This window comes from Lepus europaeus, chromosome 11 (genome assembly GCF_033115175.1).
Source record: "Lepus europaeus isolate LE1 chromosome 11, mLepTim1.pri, whole genome shotgun sequence".
Classification (NCBI taxonomy): domain Eukaryota; kingdom Metazoa; phylum Chordata; class Mammalia; order Lagomorpha; family Leporidae; genus Lepus; species Lepus europaeus.
The window spans coordinates 85,065,069-85,085,168 of record NC_084837.1 but is presented as its reverse complement, the minus strand read 5'-3'; the positions used below and the strand labels follow the sequence as shown (position 1 = coordinate 85,085,168).

General features: G+C 43.2%; 1 protein-coding gene across 3 annotated transcripts in view; it reads right to left on the bottom strand.

Annotated features, from left to right (window-relative positions):
* APH1B (aph-1 homolog B, gamma-secretase subunit) overlaps nucleotides 1-20,100 on the bottom strand; it is an 85,815-nt gene that overhangs the window by 62,618 nt on the left and 3,097 nt on the right. For all 3 annotated transcript variants that reach the window (XM_062206089.1, XM_062206091.1, XM_062206088.1), the window contains exons 3-4: nucleotides 9,971-10,041; nucleotides 9,103-9,225 (exon numbers count right to left, since the gene is read on the bottom strand). In XM_062206089.1, coding sequence (XP_062062073.1) covers nucleotides 9,103-9,225; nucleotides 9,971-10,041 — 194 coding nt within the window. The remainder of the gene's footprint in view (nucleotides 1-9,102; nucleotides 9,226-9,970; nucleotides 10,042-20,100) is intronic.

Genomic DNA, 20,100 nt, shown 5'->3' with positions numbered 1-20,100 from the left:
AACACAACTCTTTTGTTTTTTTATATGTGGTATATTAAGAAATATTTGAGGGGCCAGCACTGTGGCATAGTGGGTTAAGCCACCATCTGCAGTGCTGGCATTCTGTATGGGTGCCAGTTTGAGTCCTGGCTGCTCCACCTCTGATCCAGCTCCCTGCTAATGTGCCTGGGAAAGCAGCAGAAGATGGACCAAGTGTTTGGGACCCTGCACCCAAGTGGGAGACCTGGAAGAAGCTCCTGGCTCCTGTCTGGCGCAGCTCCAGCCGTTGCAGCCATTTGTTGAGTGAAGTAGCAGATGGAAGATCTCTCTAACTCTGCCTTTCAAATAAATAAATAAATCTTTAAAAAATACATTTGAAACTTCCTGTATTAACTACTGTCCCCAAAGTGCTGTGCTAAAACTATTAAAAAGGCATTGGCTAGAGTTGCTACTGGGAGCATGGTGCCCCAGGTATTGCTTACAGGAGCCTGTGGTACAATTTGCTCAGGGGAACTGACCTTCAGGCTGCAGGCAGTGGATGGGGGCTCTCACGATGCTATCACTTCCCATTAATGCTTCATGGACATCATGAAATGAATTAAGACCTTGCCAGGTCGGTCTCTGGTCTGAAATAGTTTCAGCACTATCAGATTTACCTTTTCTTTAAATGTTTGCTCTGAAACCACCTATTCCTGACACCACGTATAAAGCAAAGCCAAACCCTCAAGTAAGAACTTGAGGATTTAATTGAAAATTGAGGTAAGATCTGTAGTTGGAAAGCAAAAGACTCAGAATTATCCCAGTGAAATAACTGGCCTAAGCAACTGGAAGGATGGAGCTGTATCAGCTGAGATGAGGAAGAATGCAGGGCTGCACAACCTTAAAAATGCTGTCCCACTGTCTTTCTGTTCCTCTTGAATTTATGATGAGAAGTCAGCAGTCTTTCAAATTGCTATTCCTCTAAATGTAAAGAGAAGGCCCCACTAGAGATGAAAAATCAGTTTACCACCTGAAACAATGGGCTTTAATCTCAAGAAAAAATATCCAAGCATAAGTCTTTAAGGATGACTTCAGAAAAATGAAAAAGGTCATCAAATCCAACAGGTCTACCCTTTAAGGTTGATTAACTGCTCAAAAGAACTCCAAGATTTCCAAATACTTACGCATACAATAAGAAAAGTGAGGTTCTGGGAAGTAAAATCTTCCAGGAATAGTGGTGGAAAAATGTGCGTACACCAAGGAAACAGGTTACAACATGAACAGTTCTCCGAGAAGTTGTGTAATGCGGTGGTTGTGACGTGAACATTCTGACTCTCTTTAGAAGAGCTGTGGAGGGGCAGACAAGTGATCCCAGGAGTGAAGAGCACCCTTGGGGTGAAGTCAGCACAGAACAGGTCAGTAATTGCTAAACACCCAGCACCTCTTTCCAGCATAGTTACAGAGCTATGCAAGACCAAGGTGTGACTGATGAAGACGGCTAAACTGAGCAAGAAAGATGGAGATGGCTTGGTTTTATTCACTTTGAAGTGATAAATTTTGTATGCGGTGCACACACACACACACAAATACGTATTCCTACCGGGTTAAACATAGAAATACACCATTCTGGAGGCCAGCACTGTGGTGCAGTGGGTTAAACCACTATGTGCAGTGCTGGCATCCCATATGGCCCAGATGTTCCACTTCTGACCCAGCTCCCTGCTAGTCTGTCTGGAAAGGCAGGAGAGGATGGCCCAAGCATGTGAACCCCTGCACCCACATGGGAGATCCAGAAGAAGCTTCTGGCTCCTGGCTTTGGCCTGGCCCAACCCCTGTTCTGGGGAGTGAATCAGTGAATGGAAGCTCTCTAACTCTGACTTTCAAAAAAAATGAAAAGAAAAGAAACATACAATACTGGATGATGTCTGAAATATGTGACTTTGTCTAACACAAAGCATCTTCACAGAGCAGTATCCTGCTTATCATGGCTATGGAAAAATACGTCTGTGAGCCCGGCACCGTGGCAGAGTGGTTAAGCCTCTGCCTGCAGCCCTGGCATCCCATAGGGGCGCCGATTCTAATCTAGCTGCACCTCTTCCAATCCAGCTCTCTGCTGTGGCCTGGGAAGGCAGTAGAAGATGGCCCAAGTCCTTGGGCCCCTGCACCTGCGTGGGAGACCTGGAAGAAGCTCCTGGCTTCGGAGTAGCGCAGCTCCAGCCATTGCAGCCATTTGGGGGTAAGTGAACCAGTGGATAAAAGACCTCTCTCTGTGTCTCTCCCTCTGTCTGTAACTCTACTTCTAAAGTAAAATAAATAAATAATAAGAGAGAGAGAGAAAACCTCTGAAATTTAAGATAAAAAAGGGGACCCCCCAAAACTGCAAAAATTAAAGGCAGGAGAGGATGAAGAAAATAAGGGTTGTTTCACACATGAAGAAGAAAGAAGGCCTACAGAGAACAGAGTAGAAGACATTTGACTCCTTGAACCGAAAGGCCGTCAGCAGAGAAACAAAGACTGGCCACACACCCATGGTGAGGAAAGACACACCAGTGACTCAGAAGGTGGTCTGGAACATACCCATGGGAACATTAGCTAGAGCCACAGCCTGTGTCATTCTTTCAGCCAGATTATGATGCAGTACACTGAGGTATTTCTACACTGACGCCTGTGACGTGCATACTTTACAATACGGCACAGGCTACTAGAGTCTGCCATAGCCCAAGGTTTCATGAAAGGACATTCCAAGAAGTAAAACTTTCTATTGTCTTCTGAGTAGCTTGAAAGAAAGACTAATATCCTACTGATATAAAGAAAACAGAAAACAAGGGGCAGCGCTGTGGGGTAGTAGGCTGAGCCGCTGCCGGCAGCACCAGCATCCCATATGGCAGCAGCATCCTGGCTGCTCCTCTCCGATCCAGCTCTCTGCTGTGGCCTGGGAAAGCAGCAGAAGATGGCCCAAGTTCCTGGGCCCCTGCACCCATGTGGGAGACCTGGAAGAAGCTCCTGGCTCCTGGCTTTGGATCAGACTGGCACAGGTTGTTGAGGCCATCTGGGGAGGGAACCAGCAGATGGAAGACCTTTCTCTCTGTCTCTCCCTCTGTTTGTAGCTCAATCTCTCAAATAAATAAACTTTAAAAAAATAACAAAAAATACACATTTGACAACAAAATTGATGACAGAAATAGCATACAGGAACAGCATATCACACTGTGGCAGCTGTGATAACTTATAAGAAATAAGGATTATGATCAATCCAGGAAAGGATAAAAATTTTGGATTAAACTCTATTGTCAGTCATTTTATTTATATCACTAAGAGATGTTATACATATTTTCTCTGCCACCTTGGTATTTGGTAACACACATACTGAGATAGTCATGCTTACAAAGATTTTTCTTTTTGTTTTTCTAAGATTTATTTATTTATTTATTTTAAAGACAGAATTAGAGAGTGGGAAGCAGAGACAGAAAAAGAGATCTTCCATCCACTGGTTCATTCCCCAAACAGCTGGGGCTGGGCCAGGACGAAACTAGGAGCTTCTTCCCAGTCTCCCACATGGGTATCAGGGGCCCAAGGACTTGGGCCATCTTCTGTTGCTTTCCCAGGAGCATCAGCAGAGAGTTGGATCAGAAGTGGAGCAGCTGGGACTGAAACTGGTGCCCATATGGTATGCCAGCACTGCAGGAGGTGGCTAAACCTACTAGGCCACAGCACTGGCCTCATGATTTTCATTTTAAAGTTTCACATTTTAAAAAACTGTCAGGTTGTAGAGATTATTCTTAAAATGCTACACAAAGAGAAACTCAGGGCTGGTATTGTGGCTCAGTGGGTAACTGTGACACCAGCATCCCATATGGGTACCAGTTAGTGTCCTGGCTACTCCATTTCCAATCCAGCTCCCTGATAATGGCCTGGGGAAAGCACTGGAAGGTGGTCCAAGTGTCTGGGCCCCTGCCACCGATGTGGGAGACATGGATGAAGCTCCTGGCTACAGCCTGGCCAGCCTGGGCCATTGTGGCCTTCTGGTCTGTCAACCAGCTGATGGAAGATCTCTCTCTCTCTCTCTCCTTGTAACTTTTTAATTTTTTTAAAGATTTATTTATGTATTTGAAAGTCAGAGTTACACAGAAAGACAAGAGGCAGACAGAGAGAGAGGTCTTCCCTCCGATGGTTCACTCCCCAAATGGCCACAATGGCCAGAGCTGTGCCAATCCAAAGCCAGGAACCAGGAGCTTCTTCCAGGTTTCCCATGTGGGTGCAAGGGCTCAAGGACTTGGGCCATCTTCTACTGCTTTGCCAGGCCATAGCAGAGAGCTGGATCGGAAGCAGAGCAGCTAGTTCTTGAACTGGCATCCATATGGGATGCTGGTGCTTCAGGCCACAGCATTAACCCATTGTGCCACAGCACCAGCCCCATAACTCTGACTTTCAAATAAATAAATAAATAAATATTTTACAAAGAAAGAAAGAGGGGATGGTGCTGTGGCATAGAAGGTAAAGCTGCTGCTGTGTGGGTGCTAAGTTTTGAAATCTTTACTCACTATAGAGTTGGTCTTCTGCATATAAAGATAATCAAAAATGAATCTTAATGAAGAATGGAATGGGAAAGGTTTGTGGGTGGGAGGGTGGTTATGGGGGGAAGAACTGCTATAATTAAAAAGTTGTACTTTTGAAATTTATATTTATTAAATAAAAGTTTCCTATTAAAAATAAATAAAACGACTAACATATGTTATAAAAAAAAGAACATTGCCTAAAATATCTATAAAAGTTTTGGGGATGTTTAAAAGATAAAAACAGATACCGTTTTTTATTGAGTACTAGTTAAAGCCATTTTTCTCCTAATGTGTAAAGAAGGAGGTAATTCAGAGTAATAAACCTAGGTGCCACACAGAATTACGGAAATTATTTTGCTTAAATGTTTTTTCATCTTGAGAATAAAAATCTCTATTTTGATACTATTGTTAGTCCTTGTTTTTTTTTTTTTTTTTTTTTAAGATTTATTTACTCTCTGTTCCCTCCCCTCCCTCAAGGTTCCCTGTGCATTGGGAGCAGGAAGCACAGGCACAGGGTGGAAGCTGGGGTCATGGTGAGTCACTCGCTGCTGCTGGTGGAGACGGTGTGCTGGACCTGTGCTGGGGCTGCAGGAGGGGACAGACCGGCCACGGGGTACTCGCCTGGCTCTGCTATGATTCCCTGGTGCTGGAAGCCCCTTTTGTCTACTTGTCTTTGGTAGGAAATGTTGCAGACCCTGATGTCTTGATTGGATCTTTATGGAAAGAATATGACAAAGTGGATAAAAGATGGCTTTATTTTGATCCAACCATTTGTCTTGAGAAATTCTGACTCTTGTCCTTTGTTCGCATCCATGCTGCAGAGAAATATTACTGGCATCCCCTGCAGATGTCCCTGCGCATGTGCGAGCTGCACAGTGGCTGGATGACCTTCCTCAGCGAGTGGCTGCTCAGAAGCCCCAACCTCAACACCGGCCAGTGAATCTACTTTTGGGTCTATCTGGTATTCATTAGCAGTGTGTGGACTGTTACTAGGGCAATCATGGGAGAACTCAAGAGAATCCATCACAAAACAACCAATGTAGGGGAAAAGATTTGGTGAATTTGCAAAATCATCAACACTATTATATTAGTTTATGAGCCAGAATGGATCAAACCTTTTTGTTTGACTGAAACATTACACATTCCAGTCTTCACTTTTTTTTTTTTTTTTTTTTTTGCATTCTTATTCCTGAACAACCTGTTTCAGGTTTATTTATAAGGTGGCAATTTTTGTTGTTTCCATTTTTATTTTTTAATCAAATGGCAATATAGGGAAAATTTTAATTTCTTAACATAACCTGTTTAAATGTACATTTTTACAGCTGTTTTTAATTATTCCCCATGAATGAAACCAATTATCCTAGAATATGGCTTAGAGTGTTATATTTTTTATCCAAAATTTTTTTAAAAATGTATTTGAGAGGTAAAGTTACAGAAAAAGAGGAGAAACAGAAAGACAGATAGCCATCCACTGGTTCATTCCCCAAATGGCCACAACAACTGGGGCTGGGTCAGGCTGAAGCCAGGAGCAAGGAGCTTCTTTTACATGTCCTACGTGGGTGGCAGGGCCCAGAGACTTCAGCCATCTCCCTCTGCCTTCTTAAGCACATTAGCAGGGAGCTGGATCAGAAGTAGAGAATCCAGGCCGGCGCCGCGGCTCACTAGGCTAATCCTCCGCCTTGTGGCGCCGGCACACCAGGTTCTAGTCCCGGTCGGGGTGCCGGATTCTGTCCCAGTTGCCCCTCTTCCAGGCCAGCTCTCTGCTATGGCCAGGGAGTGCAGTGGAGGCTTGGGTCCTGCACCCCATGGGAGACCAGGAGAAGCCCCTGGCTCCTGCCATCGGATCAGCGCGGTGCGCCGGCCGCAGCGCGCCAACCGCGGCGGCCATTGGAGGGTGAACCAACGGCAAAAGGAAGACCTTTCTCTCTGTCTCTCTCTCTCACTGTCCACTCTGCCTGTCAAAAAAAATAAATTAAAAAAAAAAAAAAAAAGAAGTAGAGAATCCAGGACTCAAATCAGATACACCAAAGCACCAGCCCTTGTTAGTCCATTTTAGAGTTTATAAAACACTTAAATATATATATTTCCTAAATAAATTTTGCTTAATTACTAAATGACAGGCATGATTTTTGCCCTTTCTGAAAAGAGCAAGAAACTGAAGGTTAGATGGAGTACCACACTCCCTCTGCCCAACCTTTATCTCCAGCCAGCAGGGAGGACTCCTCCCTCCACCTGGGACATTCTTCCTGGACAAACCCCTTCCTTAACCCGCCTAACTATTATGTAGTCTTTCATTACATCTCTACTCAAACCACACTTCCTCTGTCAGCTGTGTCTAGCTTTCATTTTTCAGAAGATATTTATTGAGTGCTATCTAGAAACAAAGGACTCCACCAGGTGCTAGGGATACAGCAGCCAACAAGACAAGATGGAGTCTTGCCCTGTGGCTTAGCACCTCACTTTCAACAAGCTACATCAGTCAGTTCATCACAACAGAGGTAAATGCCACGCAGGCAAAGTGCTGAACCATCCATGAGGGACTTGGAGCCTGTCCTTGTATTCTCAAGGCTCTCCCACCTTACAGATTGATCACACTGCATTGTACTTGGTTGTTTGTCTTTATTCTCCTTCTATGTACAGAATTTGTACATTGTCTTTATTCTCTTTCTATAAGTAGAATGTGCAGACATTAACTAGGATGTATTTTTATTGCTTGATATAATGCCCACTCAATAAAAATAATTAGTTGAAGAATGAATAGTTAAATAACCAAATGAATTACCCAAACAACTAAGTTAATAAGCCAAGGTAAGACTTGAACTTAGGACTCCAATTTCCACATTTTTATCTCTATACAGTTTTACCAAGAAAGAGCAATGATTCTATTAAAATTTAATGCTAGCCTACTATACAAGTACAAATATTAAAAATTAACTTATACATACACATTATTTATAAACTATGCCTGCCTGTAAAATCTGTTTACCCACAAATATCTTAACACACAATTAACTGAAACAGATATAAGTCAGTGACCCAGTATTCTTTGTTTATTCTGCCATCCTAACTTGGCTAATGATATCAAGATATGTTATACTGAACATGGAATTTTTCCTTAAATTCACAGAAATTACAAATATAGTCTCCCAAGTGCTAACAAACCTAAGAAGTCATATGAAAACAGTCTAACTCACTAAAGGGAATTAGCACCATCTAGTGAAAGAACGTGGCAAAACTCGGAAAAAAAAAAAATTTTGCTTAACAGTGAAACAGACTGTATAAGAAAACAGAAAGCCGAAGGGGAAACACCTCTCGTGATTATGCTTTATTAATTTTTATTAGACTATAGTGGATTTTACTAATATTACATCTGTTTTAAAAACCTAGCATTCAGTATGCTTAAAAAATGTGCCAGAAATGTTATAATTACGGAATATTTTAAAGAAAGATAATTCGCTATGTTGGAGGCAACACTAAGTAGGACCACTGACATACTTTCCTTGTAGCCAGATAAATGAAAGGGTCTTAAATTTATCCTGCAGACCTTGGAAAGCCAAAATAGTTTTGAAATGGGAAAGATTTGTTAGGTAGCAGGATAAAAGACAGTTTCACACAGAAAGTGCAGTGTGCACAGGAGACTGATCAGCTAGGAGATGCTGTTAGTGACCCAGACGGGAGAGGCCAAGGCCTGAAGTGAAATGAGAACAAGGGGTCCTTTGAGAATTGTGAGTGTCATTGGGCTGGGATCACTGTGACATGCAGAACATCTCTGTACTGCAGCAGTATGTTTTCATGAGTCACACTCATATCTTTTCGGCTATTATATTAAAGGAACACTTATTCATTTTTTTAGTCTGATTCCCCTACACAGGGTAAGCTCCTCGAGGAGGTTTGTTATGGGTGTTAAATAAATAATGATGTAATTGAAACAACGTGCACATGGGATCACCTACTTCAGTGGCATAATTGTCATGGAGATAACTATATAATGGGGTTCTCCTAATTTTTAAAGAATCTTCTTGTGGATAGGAGAAATTTTGTTAATTATGTGTATGTTACCAACTCAAATTTGTGATTGCTGCAGTATGATAATTTTTAGCTGGGGGATGAAAAAACCATTTGAAATGAGTTGGTCCTTCTATATCACATCTGTGGATAAAAACATCAACTCATCTATCATCTTTTTTTCCTTCAATTTCAAGGTTAAATTATACTGCCTGTCCTCAAAAGGCACCCAAATGGTAAATTAATTAATGATTAGGGCTTCTACTGAAGATAAGTATAAAATCATAAAACCAAAATGCATATGACCTATAAAAATTCACTTCTAAAATTTCAACCATACAGAAATACTTTTAGTATAGTCCAATAAAAGTAAATTTTATACAAGCTAAATTCACTCTAAAATCCTAAATCACTCTAAAATTTTTATTTTCCTAGGTTCTTTACATCACAGTGGCTAAAAGTATTTTTCCAGTAAAAGATGTACCGTAAATTTCTATTCACTTGTATTCCTAAGTCACTAAACTCCAGTAAAGATGATCATTTAACAAGAAAACCTGAATATTCACACCTATGAGATACATACCTGAATTAAGGAAGAACTGAGGAGAATCTCCATGAATGCCCACTGTGCCTGGCCCCAAGGAGTCCGACAGGGTATTCACAAAGGAAAATACTCCACTCATGATTCCAAAGCCCAAGCCAGAAACTAAAGAAGAAAAACACTGTTAAACCCTTTCCCTGCTAGGATTTCTCTTCAAATCAGATTCCCAAAGACTAGGAAACACTACGCGTATGCTGCCGTTGAAACGGTAGACACCTGGCTCTGGAAAGGCATGTTTGGCTAAATGATGAGTGCAGAGAGAAAGGGTAGGAGAAGAAATGAATAATGGAACACAACAGAGAAATAAATGAGAGAGATCTAGAAAGGCACAAAAGAAACAAGTGAGGCAGAGGGGATATGATGCTGAAGTTGCCTTTATGAGAGCAGAGCCAATAAAGCTGGATGGCTTGGAACAGGAGCTGAGCTGGGCAGCTCTGTATGAGAAGAGATGACCCCTAAGCCAAACTGGGGTGACTCAATTTAGGGATCTAGGCCCAATCTTTAAACATAATTCTGAAAGAATAGTACACGGAGGTATCAGCTACATCACTATGAAGAGTCCTCCCAGTTACAGCCAAAGCCATGGTAGACATCCAGAGAAAGGAACAGTTAATCACTTGGAAACTGGTAGTTCACTACCGTGTATGCTCCAGTTGATATTTAATGAACATGCAGATAAGGATCAGTAGCAATCACTTTCCTTTACGGAAGGAACCAGAAAAGCTGGGAAAGTAAACAACAGACTAAGGCAGTAATAAAATATTGTTTGAAACCTATAAACATTCAAAATACGAAAATGATTTTTATGCCAATTCTGAGTTTGTTATGAAACCATGCAGTTTTAACTTACCATAGGCCAGCAGTCGCATGGAGGGCACTGTGTCATCCGGGTTGATACTCTTCAAACCTTCACTGGCTTTTCTAAAACAAAACCACACATGCAATTATATTTGTATCGGCCTATCTGGAAAGAACACAGGAAACTTCAAATCCAGATATTGACAGTTTGTCAGGTTACGCTCTTAATACACAATCCATTTAAACATAACCCTAGAAACTTTCAATCAATTAAAACCAACCAAAAGTTCCAACCAACTTTTATCTGGCTTTCATGATAAAAGAAAGATATAAGTAAGCAAGCCATCAAGAATTGAGTTTACTAAGAAAAAAAGCAAAACTGATTACTTTCTTAATAATAAATACTTATTTCAATAGCCTGTGGATCGATCACTATGCATTTTTCCTCTTTATCTTCATATCCATTTTGTTGGCTTTTGTTCTATATTCCCCCAAGGTTAGCCTTATTTTGCCACCCTCCCTTCTTCCTTCCATGCTACAGATCCCAAATTGTGCTCACCCTGCAATGGTTGGTAATCACTAATCTCTCTTTACTCTTAAATCCCACAATACTGATGATCTGAGCTCTCTTACGGGTACTGAACATCATGTTTTTATGATTCCACAATATTTTATGTATTTGTTTTATATCTCTAATTAGGCTACAGGAGAGAAAGTAGTCTGATACTTCCATGTATCCTGTAGAATAAAACGTTTACCCTTGGGAGAGAAGTGAAAGGACAGAGTACTGTTCATGAGGAAATGCATGATCTCCACAGTGATCTTATCCAAGCTGCTGTCATGAACAACTCACAAACAGGCCACACCCCAGGAACGCTAAAGGTGCCACCACCCTCAGTACTACCACCCCTTGCTGGCTAAAAAACTCTGCAACCATGTGAGATGTTGACTCAAAGAATACTCAAGTTATACTTCCCAGAGAGTTTATTAAATAAAGTAATAAATGAATCTGAACATTATAAAATTATTTTTCAGCAAGTGCTGAAAAAAGAAGTTAGATTAACTCTAAAAATGGACAAATTAATCAGAACATACTTATTTCTGGGCATTGTGTTAACCTAAACTTCAAGGTGTACATATTCTTTACAGCTGGCCTATTCATCACACAAATAGTCACATCACTGATTAAATTAAGCCACTGTGAGCTTCCACTAAGCCAGTAATAAGCATAATGAAGTCGAAGGATGCCCAGGTCAGAGCCACAGATCTTATTGGCTCTAAGCTGAAAAGCCCTTCACTCAGCCCAACTTCCAAAGTGACCACTGCAGCTGAGGGGATGGTCAAGTAGGGTCAGCAACATTGCAGGCAGAACTATAAATTTCTTGTTAGAGATGCCCCCTGCCTTTACCTGGCCAGCTCTCCTCCCAGGCCAGCCAAGTCATGAAAGTCAACAGAGTGCCTTCCCCTAGGAGGTTCACACCTCCCTTAGGATATACCCCATGTGAAGAGATAGATAGGTCTGGGCCTCTGAATTTACAAGGCCTAAAGCCCACCAGATTATTATCAAGCCCCTTCTATCAGGTTCTATTTGCCTCTCAATCAGAAAACTTAATTGTAGCTTAGACAGCACCTTTCTTAGCTCCTCTAATAATGACTCTGTCCTTTGTTCTAGGCCCTGTCTAGTGCACTTGGGCCTCATTCCTTTGTAATCATAACCTCTACTCTACCACCAATGGCTCTACTCCCAACCTGTGTGTACTGATGGTCCTCTTCCCCACTTAATGCTGTATAATTGTTCAAACCTGGTAAATGCCACTCTTAGGATCATTGGTTACTATCCTCACTCTGTCTTTTATGACCTTGTCTAAATATGATCAGAGTCGGCAAACTTGGAAGGCTTCCATAGCCTTGGCAACTCATGACGACAGCCTAGGATGGTTACTGGCGCCATAAACTAGAGTGTCAATTTGTTGGGTCAACAACAGGAGCCACTGTGCACTTGCTCCTCATGTGGGATCTCTGTCCTTAATGTACTGTACATTGTGATTTAATGCTATAACTAGTACTCAAACAGTATGTTTCACTTTGTGTTTCTATGTGGGTGCAAACTGATGAAATCTTTATACTAAATTGATCTTCTGTATATAAAGAGAATTGAAAATGAATCTTGATGCAAAAGGAAGGGGAGAGGGAGCGGGAGAGGGGAGGGTTGCGGGTGGGAGGGAAGTTATGGGAGGGGGAAGCCATTGTAATCCATAAGCTGTACACTGGAAATTTATATTCATTAAATAAAAGTTAAAAAAAAAATAAAAAAAAAAAATAAAAGGATTCTTTGCTTTTCTAGACTCAAAAGGAACAACGTGCCATTTCCATGTTCTCTTCTATAAGCATTGTTTGATAGCCAGGACATGAGCCAGAAATTTAAGTGACTGCTTTCTTCTTTGGAGCAGTCATCAACTTAAATATTCAATTTTCTTAAATAAAATTATCTGTCATAGGGATTTTAAAGGCTAATTAAAGCTTATAAGTCGGGACCAGTGTTATGGTGCAGCAGGTAAAGCTACCACCTGCAGTGCCAGCATCCCGTATAGGCGCCAGTTCCAGTTCCGGCTGCTCCACTTCCGATCCAGCTCTCTGCTGTGGCCTGGGAAAGCAGTAGAAGAAGGCCCAAGTCCTTGGGACCCTGCACCTGCATGGGAGACCTGGAAGAAGCTCCTGGCTTCAGATCAACTCAGTGCCAGCTGTTACCACCATCTGAGGAGTGAACCAGCAGATGGAAGACTTCCTCTCTCTTGGCCTCTGCCTCTGCTCTAACTCTGACTTTCAAGTAAAAATAAAATAAAGTCTTTAGAGGTCAGCGCTGCAGCGTAGCAGGTAAGACTGCTGCCTGCAGTGCCAGTATCCCATATGGGCACCAGTTCAAGTCCCAGTTGCTCTATTTCTGATCCAGTTCTCTGCTATGACCTGAGAAAGCATCAGATGATGGCCTGGGGCCTTGGGCCCCTGCACTCATGTAGGAGACCCGGAAGAAGCTCCTGGCTCCTGGCTTCGGATTGGCGCAGCTTGGGCCGTTGCAGCCAACTGGGGTGTGAACCAGCGGATGGAAGACCTCTCTCTCTCTCTGCCTCTCCTCCTCTCTCTGTAACTCTTTTAAGTAAATAAATAAATCTTTTAAAAAATTTTTTAAATCTTTTAAAAAAACTTTTAAAAAAGCTTATGAGATATATAAAATAGTAAGAAACATCATCGACAAATCTATCAACACTTATATGGTTGAATCAACGAATTTCACAGGAATTTTGTTTAATATTAATTGCTCAGTAATGATATTTGGTATAATGAAGTATATTAAACTTATAAATTCAACAGTGTAATAAACTTCCTCATCTTATGTAATGGAGTTAGTGGGAGGAAAGGTTCTGGCACTAACAGTTCCCAATGTTAACATTAGGAAGTGAGAAAGCACAAAACATGATCAGCTTCTGGGTGTACTTCTGTTTTACTAAAGTGGAAATGTCTTTGTTTGCATTTGTTATTGTGTCTCTAAGAACAAGAAAAAAGAAAACTGCAATTTTTAAATATAAACTTTGAAAAACAACTGGTGAATCCCACCATCCTTCATGTTTCTTCCATTCTTTTTTGAAGATGTGGGGCTGGCATGTATAAGAAAGGGAGAGTAGCAAACATAAAATAAAAATAAATACACCATTTTAGAAATGTTTAAAAATAAACATGCCTCTTAAAATGATTTTTTTCTTTTTTTTTATTTTTGACAGGCTGAGTGGACAGTGAGAGAGAGAGAGAGACAGAGAGAAAGGTCTTCCTTTGCCGTTGGTTCACCCCCCAAAGTGGCCACTATGGCTGGTGTGCTGCGGCCGGCACACCGCGCTGATCTGATGGCAGGAGCCAGGTGCTTATCCTGGTCTCCCATGGGGTGCAGGGCCCAAGCACTTGGGCCATCCTCCACTGCACTCCCTGGCCACAGCAGAGAGCTGGCCTGGAAGAGGGGCAACCGGGACAGAATCCGGTGCCCCGACCGGGACTAGAACCCGGTGTGCCAGCGCCGCAGGTGGAGGATTAGCCTATTGAGCCGCAGCACCGCCCAAAAATGATTTTCTTAATATTTTTTCTATAAATGGAAGTTTTCCTAAAATTACCAAAAATTATATAATATTTATGAGAGCATTATAAGAAAAAATTGAATTAAATTACAAATGTATTTGTACAGGGGCTGGCATTGTGGCACAGCAGATTAAGCTGCTGCAATACCTCTGGCATCCCATTATGAGTGTCAGTTCGAGTCCTGGCTGCTCCACCTCTCCAATATAGCCCCCATCAATGTGCCAGGGAAAACAGTGGAGGATGCCTCTAGTGCTTGGCCCCCTGCTACCCATGGGACACCTGGAAGGAGTTCCAGGCTCCCGACTTTGGCCTGGTCCAGCCCTGGCCATTGCAGGCATTTGGGGAGTGAACCAGTAGATGGAAGCTCTCTGTGTAACTTTGCCTTTCAGACAAATAAGTCTTTAAAAAGAATTTATTTGTACAAATAGAGAAACCTGTAGTATCTATTTTAGGCAATATAACTTGGATTTTTTTTTCTATCTTTTTAACTGACATGTTATAACTTGCACATATTTACGGTGTACAATGTGACATTTTAACACATGTATACAATGTGTAATGACAAGATCAAGGTTATCGGCCTTTCACTTCAGACATTTGTCGTTTCTTTGGAGAACATTCAAATCTCCCCTCCTGGGACAGGCGTCTGGTCTGCAGGTTAAGACACTTATGCCCCCTCTGGGAGTTGCCCGAGTCCGACACTCAGCTTTGGCTCCTGACTCCAGCTTCCTGCTACTGCAGACCTTAGCAGGCAGTGGTGATGGTTCCAGTAACTGGGTTTCTGTTACTTACATGGGAGACCCGGACAGAGCTCCTGGCTCCCCACTTTGGCCTGGCCAATCCTTAGCCCTTGTGGGCATTCGGAAAGTAAACCAAATTTGCCATTTCTCAAATAAAATTTTTTAAAAATTTAAATCCTCTCTACTAGCTGTTTTGAAAGACTCAACTAATCATTTTCAACCAGAGTTACCTTACTGTGCTACACAGCATCAAGTTATTCATCCTTAGGGCAAGTACTGTGGCTCAGTGGATTAAGCCATGGATTGGGACACTGGGAAGTACGTTAAGCTTCCACCTGAGGTGCCGGCATCCCATACAGGCGCCAGTTTAAATCCTGCTGCTCCACTTCCTATCCAGCTCCCTCCCAAGGCACCTGTAGAAGATGGCCCGAGTGCTTAGGTCCCTGCACCCATGTGGGAGACCTGAAAGAAGCTCCTAGCACCTGGCTTTGGATCAGCACAGCTCCAGCCACTGCAGACATTTAGGGAGTGAACCAGTGAGTAGTGGAAGACCTCTCTCTCTCTAACTCTGCCTCACAAGTAAATCTTTAAAAAAAAAAAAAAAAAAAAAGAACGCCTGCGGTTGAATCCAACCTCTGCTTCGGATCCAGCTTGCTACTATTGCACATCCTGGAGGGCAGTAGATGACGACTCAGAGTTTGGGTCCCTGCCACTGAGGTATGAGATCCAGATGGACTTCTGAGTTCCTGGCCCAGCCCTGGCTGCTATGGGCATTTGGGAGTGAATGAGAAGATAAAGGATCTCTGTCACTCTACCTCTCAAACAATTTAAAAAAAATCCTCGTCAAACTGTACACCTCTGTATCCATTAACCATCCTGATTTTTAAAAATTAGTATAGGAAATGCTACCACTTGTGCAAGGCTCTGCCAAACTGAAAGTTATAAATTATTCATTCAAGCCCAGGGCCGTGAGGTAGAAGGTTAAGCCTCCACCTGTAGTGCAGGTATCCCATCTAGGCGCTGGTTCACGTCCCGACTGCTCCTCTTCCTAGCCAGCTCCCTGCTAATGGCCTGGAAAAGCAACAGAAGATGGCCCAAGTCCTTGGGCTCCTGCACCCACGTGGCAGACCCAGAAGAAGTTCCTGGCTCCTGGCTTCAGATCTGCCCAACTCCAGCCATTGCAGCCATTTAGAAAGTAAACCAGCAGATGGAAGATCGATCTCTCTCTTTCTTTCTCTCTCTCTCTCTCTTTCCCCCCTTCTGTCTGCAACTCTGCCTGTCAAATAAGTAAATAAATCTTGAAAAAAAAGTATAAAGCACCTATTTAAAAATAAACAGATAAATTATTTATTTATTCAAGAGGAAGTGACTGTGTTCTTAAGGGCATGAAATAAATTAGACTGCAATGATGTTTTGATTCTTTATATTTACAAAAATCACTGCAAATCCTCCGTATTTTAATCTTGGCACCAAATTCAGGTAGCACAAGTTGCAGTGAGGCAGTACTTTAAACTTCAACAGTTACACTGGCAGTGGAGATGAAGTGCTAATGACGCCAAAGCCCCTTTATCTGAATGTAGTGTAGCCTAAAGGAACAATTTCAATGCATCTATAACGCAGCTGTAACATCCAGGATTTCTAAAATTTGCTACTAAAATGTTGTAGACTATTCCGAAGGCTTGTACAAGAGCCATTTTCCAAATGCAAACAAAGGCACTTGGTCACCGTGTTTTGTCCTACGATCTGTTTACACATTGCCAAAGGTCCCTTCAGAGAAGCAAGCATGGTTTCCCCAGGAGACCAAACGGGCTTCTCGGAACTTCCTGGCATGCTGGCTGTGGACTGATAGCCTTCATTTCTTCCTCCTGTGGCCCTACTCCTTTCCTGCCCCATGTTTAGGTTATGGTCCTTTAAAACTACTGCCAACAGACAGCCATTTCAGGTGGAAACCATGTAGAAACAAGGCAGAGAAGAACAGCAGATACCCATTCAGGAGCTCTGGTTTTTGGAAGTCAGGTTTTTGAATGTACATGTAAGTCCAAGACGGTTACTAAGCCCCTGTTCTAAATTGTGAAATTCTGTATCAGAAATTAACTTTTGGGGCCAGTGTTGTGGTGCAGCGAGTTAAGCCGCTGCCTGCAAAGCCGGCATCCCACGTCACAGCACCAGACTGAGTCCCAGCTGTTCTGCTTCTGATCCAGCTAACTGCTAGTGCACCTGGGAAAGAAGTGGAGGATGGCTCAAGTGCTTGGACCCCATGTGGGAGACCCAGATGGAGTTCCAGGCTCCTGACTTGCATGGCCATTGGGGCCATCTGGGAATGGAACCAACGGCTGATACCCTTCTCCCTCCCTCCCTGCACCCTCTCCTGTCTGCCTTTCAAATAAATAAAATTAACCTTGAACAAAAACGATATTAACTTCTTTTCAAAATTAGAACCGTCCAAGGAAAATGCAAAAACATGAGCCAGTGATGCTGCTGCCAGGAAAACACAATGCAAGCTTAGCCAACTCAGTGAGAGGGCAAAGCCTAGGCAAAGCACTACCTAGAACACAGAGAAGCCTGTGTTGGGTCGGGAGCACAGGTATAAACAAAGTGCTAACAAAAAGGCTCAAATCTGCTAACAAAAGACAAGACTGGGGAAGGCTGGGAAGCCGCAGCCACATCTTCCGCAGTCCAGGTGAAGTACTCAGGCATCGCTACCCTTAAAAGGGTACAACGGTCACCATGTGGCAGAGGTTTCAGTCACCTGATGAGGGGCACAGAGGTCAGCAGGAAGATGATGATATTCTACAGCTAAAATTAAAACTCCAGCAGGACAGTACTAACTGCTACACGCCAGAAGCATTCACCCACAGCTAGATGTCCATTAGGGATGATGTATTCCTAAGGAAATTTTTTAATTTTTTAAAGAATTACTTTTAAGCTGGCACTACAGCTCAATAGGCTAATCCTCCACCTTGTGGCGCCAGCACACCGGGTTCTAGTCCCGGTCGGGGTGCCGGATTCTGTCCCGGTTGCCCCTCTTCCAGGCCAGCTCTCTGCTGTGGCCAGGGAGTGCAGTGGAGGATGGCCCAAGTGCTTGGGCCCTGCACCCCATGGGAGACCAGGATAAGCACCTAGCTCCTGCCTTCGGATCAGAGTGGTGCACCTGCTGCAGCGCGCTGGCCGCGGCAGCCATTGGAGGGTGAACCAACGGCAAAAGGAAGACCTTTCTGTCTCTCTCTCACTGTCCACTCTGCCTGTCTTAAAAAAAAAAAAAAAAAAAAAAAAAAAAAAGAATTCCTTTTAATAATTCCACTGGTTCACTCCCCAAATGACCACAATGGCCAGAGCTGAGCCAATCTGAAGCCAGGAACTTCCTCCAGGCTCCAACGCAGTTGCAGGGGCCTAGGGAGTTGAGCCATCTTCCATGGCTTTCCCAGGCCACAGGAGAGAACTGGATTGGAAGAGGAGCAGCCAGGATTCGAACCAGCAATGCCTAGATGGGATGCTGGTGCTGCAGGCTGGGGCTCTAACCCACTGCACCACAGTGCCGGCCCCCCTAGGAAAATTTAAATACCATCTTTGCTATTTATTGCTCTTCAATATTTCCGGGAACTACTGGGTATTTCATTTTAAGACTTTTTCCAAGATAAGAATTTTACTTCTAAGCAACGGCTTCCTGGTTTTGAATTTGTAATTTAAATGGCTTCATTATGAAAAGGAAATTCAGTATGTTATTAAAAAGTAAAAAATACAGAAGGCCTAGCATATTGCCAAGAACAAACTACAGAATCCCATTAAAAGGGATGTTGTAGGGGGGTGGGCTTTTGGTACAGCAGTTTAGACACTGCTTAAGATGCCTAATCCCATACCAGGGTGCTTGGGTTCAAGTTCCAGCTCTGCTTCTGATTCCTGCTAATGCTCACTCTGGAATGCAGCAGGTGATGGCTCAAGTACTTGGGATCAGATCATTCACATGGGAGACCCAGGATTGAGTCCTGGGCTCCTGACTGGCTTGGTCCAGCGCCAGCTGGTATAAGCATTTGCAGGAGTGAACCCAGAGGATGGAAGATTTCTGTCTTTTGGCCTTTCAAATAAAGTAAATAAAAATTTAAATAAAGAGATATTGGGGCCAGTGCTGCGGCTCAATAGGCTAATCCTCCGCCTACGGTGCCGGCACACCAGGTTCTAGTCCCAGTCGGGGCGCCGGATTCTGTCCCGGTTACTCCTCTTCCTGTCCAGCTCTCTGCTATGGCCCAGAACTGCAGTGGAGGATGGCCCAAGTCCTTAGGCCCTGCACCTGCATGGGAGACCAGGAGGAAGCACCTGGCTCCTGGCTTCGGATCAGTGCGGTGCACCGGCTGCAGCACGCTGGCTGCAGCGGCCATTGGGGGGTGAACCAATGGAAAAGGAAGACCTTTCTCTCTGTCTCTCTCTCTCTCACTGTCCACTCTGTCAAAAAAAAAATATATATATATATATATTGGGCCTGCGCTATGGCGCGGCAGGTTAATGCCCTGGCCTGAAGCACTGGCATCCCATATGGGCGCTGGTTTTAGTCCCGGCTGCTCCTCTTCCAATCCAGCTTTCTGCTATGGCCTGGCAAAGCAGTAGAAGACGGCCCAAGTCCTTGAGCCCCTGCACCCACGTGGGAGACCCGGAAGAAGCTCCTGGCTCCTGGCTTTGGATGGGCGTGGCTCTGGCCATTGAGGCCATCTGGGGAGTGAACCAGTGATGGAAGACCTCTCTCTCTGTAACTCTTTCAAAATAAATAAATCTTTAAAAAAAGCTAAAATAAAGAGATACTGCTGAGGTTCTATCTTGGCTGTATCTATGAACTTTATGGAGAGCTTGAATTACTTCATTTGCAGAAATAAAAAAGATGACACACTTATCATCCTAAGTCTTATGTAATCAAAGCCAACCTTATGACTGCCTGAAAGAAAATACTGTTTCAAATCAGTGGTTTCATGTGAGGTCCTCATGGGTCCTACAGATGACCTATTTTCTGGCCCAAAAAGGGAACACGTGCAAAGCCTTTTCTCTTAACATGTTTTTCCATTATTGATTTGAAATAACAGGAAATATCACAAAATGAACCCATTTTCCCCTAATACTACCAAAATAATGGAAGACATAATCTTCTAAGAATGACTCATATTAGGTGATGGCAAAGAAAAGAACATGAAAATTCTGAGCAGAGGAGTGGGCAGCTAAGAGGCCTGCATCCTCTATCAAAGAACCCAAGTTTGATTCCTGGCCTTGGCTCCTCGCTCCAGCCTCCTTCCAGTACAGATGCTGGGAGGCAGCAATGATGGCTCAAGGAATAGGCTCC